General features: G+C 48.2%; 1 protein-coding gene across 2 annotated transcripts in view; it reads left to right on the forward strand.

The window, feature by feature from the left end:
* The first annotated feature begins 1,886 nt into the window (after positions 1 to 1,886).
* The window catches only part of ST6GALNAC5 (ST6 N-acetylgalactosaminide alpha-2,6-sialyltransferase 5), a 240,151-nt gene continuing 237,704 nt past the window's right edge, over positions 1,887 to 4,333 (forward strand). For both annotated transcript variants that reach the window (XM_004369072.1, XM_023731177.1), the window contains exons 1-2: positions 1,887 to 1,901; positions 2,721 to 2,939. In XM_004369072.1, the coding sequence (XP_004369129.1) occupies positions 1,887 to 1,901; positions 2,721 to 2,939 (234 nt within the window). The remainder of the gene's footprint in view (positions 1,902 to 2,720; positions 2,940 to 4,333) is intronic.

The raw sequence follows: 4,333 nt of genomic DNA on the forward strand, positions 1-4,333 counted from the left end.
TGTAACAGATGTCCAATGTGGCAACATAAGCTTAAATCATAAATATGATGCCTCTATTTGGCATGGCAAAATATATAAGAAGTGTTTTATTGGTCACTGGGCAACTCGCTGGATAGAGAGGGAACAATCCTGAAACATGCAGGAGCTGCCCGTTGTAGCATCTCTAAGGGAGCTCTGGAGAAACACAGATAATCTGCTTGCAATGATTCATCAAGTTGGTCCTTTGTTTCACTAATGTGAGTGTCAAGTGCAACCGTACAATAAAGAATTGCCAAGACCTGATAAGATTCTCCTCTGGCTGCTGCTTTTTCTGCCCTAACAACTGGTACTATTCATGCCCAAGCACAAATTGAATAAATAGCTCCAAGGCTGGCAATGTTGGGCAGTGTTTCGAATTTTTTGCTTTTCCTTGAAAGGCTAAATCCTGTGCATTTCTTACCTTCCTCCAAACATTTTGCACGTGTAAAATTATTAAAGTTGCATCTAATAATTTTAACTTTCTTAATACTAAGTATGGAAGGATGCCTCATAAGTTAAATATAGTTCCTGTTTTATCATCAGTCCAGCAATGGATTAGTGAAGATTAAAAACGGATTGTAATGCCTGTTTTGGCCTTGAGAAAGCTGTTATTGTGCTCATGGTTCAGTTGGCCCGCTGATCATTTCCATTGTAATGTAATCTTTAACACTACCCTGCTACAGGTTCGATGTTAAGGAATACATTAAGAGAACTATTTTCACCAAGCAATTTCAAAAGAAGTATGTTTTTAGCTAAATTAGACATTTAACAAATGCGATTTGTAATTCAATGAAGGGGAGAAAGTATCCTTAAAACAGGTTATTGATGTGGCATTCCCAACATAAAACAATAATCAGGATATTTTTTAATCGAAAATCTGAATGTGAAATTATGTAACATCCGTGTAGTAGACCAACATAAGGAAAGTATCAAAGGCCTTAAGATTCTTATGAAATAAGCAGTGAACAGTTTTATCTCTAGCAGCCAGAAATTTTTCATTAAAATTAGGAAGACTCTACAGGTCCAGTTAATCATATGGATATAATGTACTGAATGGCTTTAAAACTTTAAAATCATTGAGATGAACACTAGGAACCTCAAAGGAGCAACAGAAGTATAAATTATAATATTTAAAACAAACAATCGATGAAATAATTTAGACCAAATATTGTCATATAAAGATTGCACGATAATGACCAGGTTTAAAAGGTACAATTAAGGGAAAAGATGATGTTAGAAATCTTACATTTGGAAAACTGAAATAGTAAACAATTTGGGGAGGAAAATAATTTCGTGATAGATTTCTCCATGCTATGAATGTAAATGCAAAAGCTATAAATAAGACTATTGACATTTGGGCGGTTGAATTGTGCTTATCAAAATCACAAAGCCAAAAATTAAGTTTGCAGATTTCCAAATGGCTATCAAATTCAGAATCCTGTCGGGTTCTCCTTCATTTTTACTTGATGACTTCGTAAAAGATAAATAAGCCCTCAGACCAAGAGGTGGGTATATGGCATGGTTAACTCTCTCGCCCCAGAAATTCCACTCGGCTGAAAAGATTATTATTTGGGGGCTGGGGGCGGTAGGGCGATGAGGAGGGCTTTAGGACCCAGCAGGCGGCGGCAGGCAGCTGTTGTGTAGATCACTGAGAGACTACGAGGGTCCGGTTCAGTTTTAATTCTGTCTCTAATCTCTGCAACAGCCGCGCTTCTTGGGTCCCGCCGTTCCCGCGCTTGCTCAGCCGCGGCCGGCCGCCGGGCAACAATCAGAGCCACCCCTCTCCATCACCCACTATGGAATCCCTCCAAGAAAAAGTAGTCACGGACTCGCGTGCCTGAGTATTCCGCCCGAAAGAGGTGCCCAAAATGAAGACCCTGATGGTGAGTCAGTTGCTGTAACTCCTCTGGGCTGAGGCGGGGACCAGCGGGCGCAACGTTCCCGGGCGCAGGGGGGAGCCCGGGGAGGGGCGCTAACCCTGCGCTGCGAGGTCGCCTGTTACATAGGGACAACTTTCCACCTGCTCCACGTCCCCTCTCGACTCCCCGGCTCTGCCTGGCTCGGAATCCCAGAGCCGGGATGGGGAACTGGGGTTGCCTCGGCTCCTGGAGCTCTGGCCAAGGTCCATGGGGCCAGCGGAGAGCTGGAGAAATGGTGGAGGGCTGAGCGGATTGCTCGGGGGACGGGGGGTACCCCAGAGGAACAGCCTGGCAAAACTAAGAAGGGCGGGCAGGGGTTACCTTTGCAGACTTTCTTGGTTTCCTTGTCAGATTTCAAACTTGCAAGAATCGCCGAGAAAGGGCCCCAGGGATCCAGGGAAGAAAGGGGGTGCAATGGCTAAAGATTACAGCAGCCGAACTGGGGCAGAAGGCCATCTCCCCAAAGTGCGAGCCGACCTATGCCCTCGCCCTCCGGGCGCGCCCGCCCTCCCGCAGCCGGGCGCCGCGCACCACCTGCCCCCTGCGGAGAGACCTGGGCGGCGGCGGCCAAGAGCAGGGACGCGCCGGGAGCATCCCCTGCGGTACGCGCGGGGACCGTGCCTCCTCTCCCGCGCTGCGCTCTTCGGTGGCTGGGGCTCCGGCCACCCTCGCTCGCGTACCTCCCCCGCCCGTCCGACCCTAGCGCCGGTGTCCCCGCCGGGCGCGCTCTTCCCGGGTCGGCTCTCAGCCTCTTCTCTTCTGCTCTCTCCCGCCTTCCCGCAGCGCCATGGTCTGGCAGTGTGTTTAGCGCTCACCACCATGTGCACCAGCTTGTTGCTCGTGTACAGCAGCCTCGGCGGCCAGAAGGAGCGGCTCCCGCAGCAGCAGCAGGCGGCGACAGGCAGCGCGCAGCCGTCGGCGGAGAGCAGCCCCCCACCGCACCCCGGGGCGCCCTCGGGACCGCGGCCGCTGGACGGATACCTCGGTGTGGCTAACCACAAGGTGACGGCTCGCCCGCCCGCTGGCCCGCCACCCAGCCCGGGGATCCCACACACCTGAGCCTGCCTCCTGTCCCGGGGCTGGGAGGGGCCGTGAGTAGGTGCCGTTCTCAGGCTGAAGGGGAGTGGACCCGCTGGGGTGAGGTGGGGTAATTCTTGCTTGGTATGAATTTCTATTTGGAGAGGAATGAAGTTTTTTTAAGAAATAGGGGTGAGGTGAGTGGACCCTAAAAGCTAATTTCCTAACAGCAACCTGCCCTGGAACTAGAACCCGCCCTTCATCCCCAGAATGAAGCTGCCGTTGGGTGGCTGGTACCTGAAGCCTTAGGGTTTGGCTGCCAAGTTGCGCCTGTGTGGGAGGAGGGAAGGATGGCGCTGGTACCAGCCGAAGCTTCCTAGGACAGAGAACCTCTGAGTCAGGAGCAGCCAGCCCGCGGCCGCTGCTCAGACTCCAAGGTTTCCCTCTGACCCTTCCTGCTGTTTGCTCTGGGCTGAATTACCCTAGCCCTGGGGAGCAGTGCTCTGCCGAGCGCGGAAGGCTTGAGGCACAAACCCAGCTTCCATTGGCTTGAAACTAATCACAGAGAACCTGTTTTCCTGTGCCTTCCGGGAAGCTGCTGCATGGCTTGGCTAATAATTAATAAGATGAATTTTTTTAAATTGAGCCTCCTTTCCCTGGAATAAGAAATCTCTGGTTACAGTGTGTGAAGCCTCTGGGAGAACCCTAATCAAGTTTTCTGATTCTGGAAAGATATTTTAATACAGTTTAAATGTATCCCCCATTATTTGAAGCTACTAATATGTTTTTATTACAACGCATTCCACTAGGTATCTGCTCTATAAAACTAGACGATTTCTTGAAACTTCCCAACTATTCTACTTTTTATATTAGTAAATTCTGTTTGTGAACCAGAGTAATATTTAGTGGGTGCTCCTTATGTGTGAAAAGATTGTTCTTACCATGCATGAAAAAGCCAAACTTTGTTTTTTGTTTTTTAAGTGGCAATCAGAATATTGCCACTCACCATATGGAATGCATAGTGTGAAGGATTTTGGAGGGTACAAAAGAATTTAAGGTAGGACCCAGCCTTCGGGGATCTTTGAATGCCTGTGGAAAAAACAACTTGCCATGAAATGTAGATAGATGGATGGATAGATAGGTCGATAGATCTTATCGATAGATAAGACCAGTCGATATAAATGTATAGTAAATGCCAGATATAAACAGTAAAGTTCTGTAGGGATGCAGAGACGAGAAAGATCACTGTGCTGGAAAAATCAAGGAAAGTTTCTTTGAGAAGGTGGAGCTTGCAGTGGGAAGAATTCAGAGAAGCAGAAAGGAGGGAGAGATTTCATTAGAAAATGATTTTTTGTTTTGGATTTTTTTTTTTTTTTTTT

This window comes from Trichechus manatus, unplaced genomic scaffold (assembly GCF_000243295.1).
Source record: "Trichechus manatus latirostris isolate Lorelei unplaced genomic scaffold, TriManLat1.0 scaffold00003, whole genome shotgun sequence".
Taxonomy (NCBI): domain Eukaryota; kingdom Metazoa; phylum Chordata; class Mammalia; order Sirenia; family Trichechidae; genus Trichechus; species Trichechus manatus.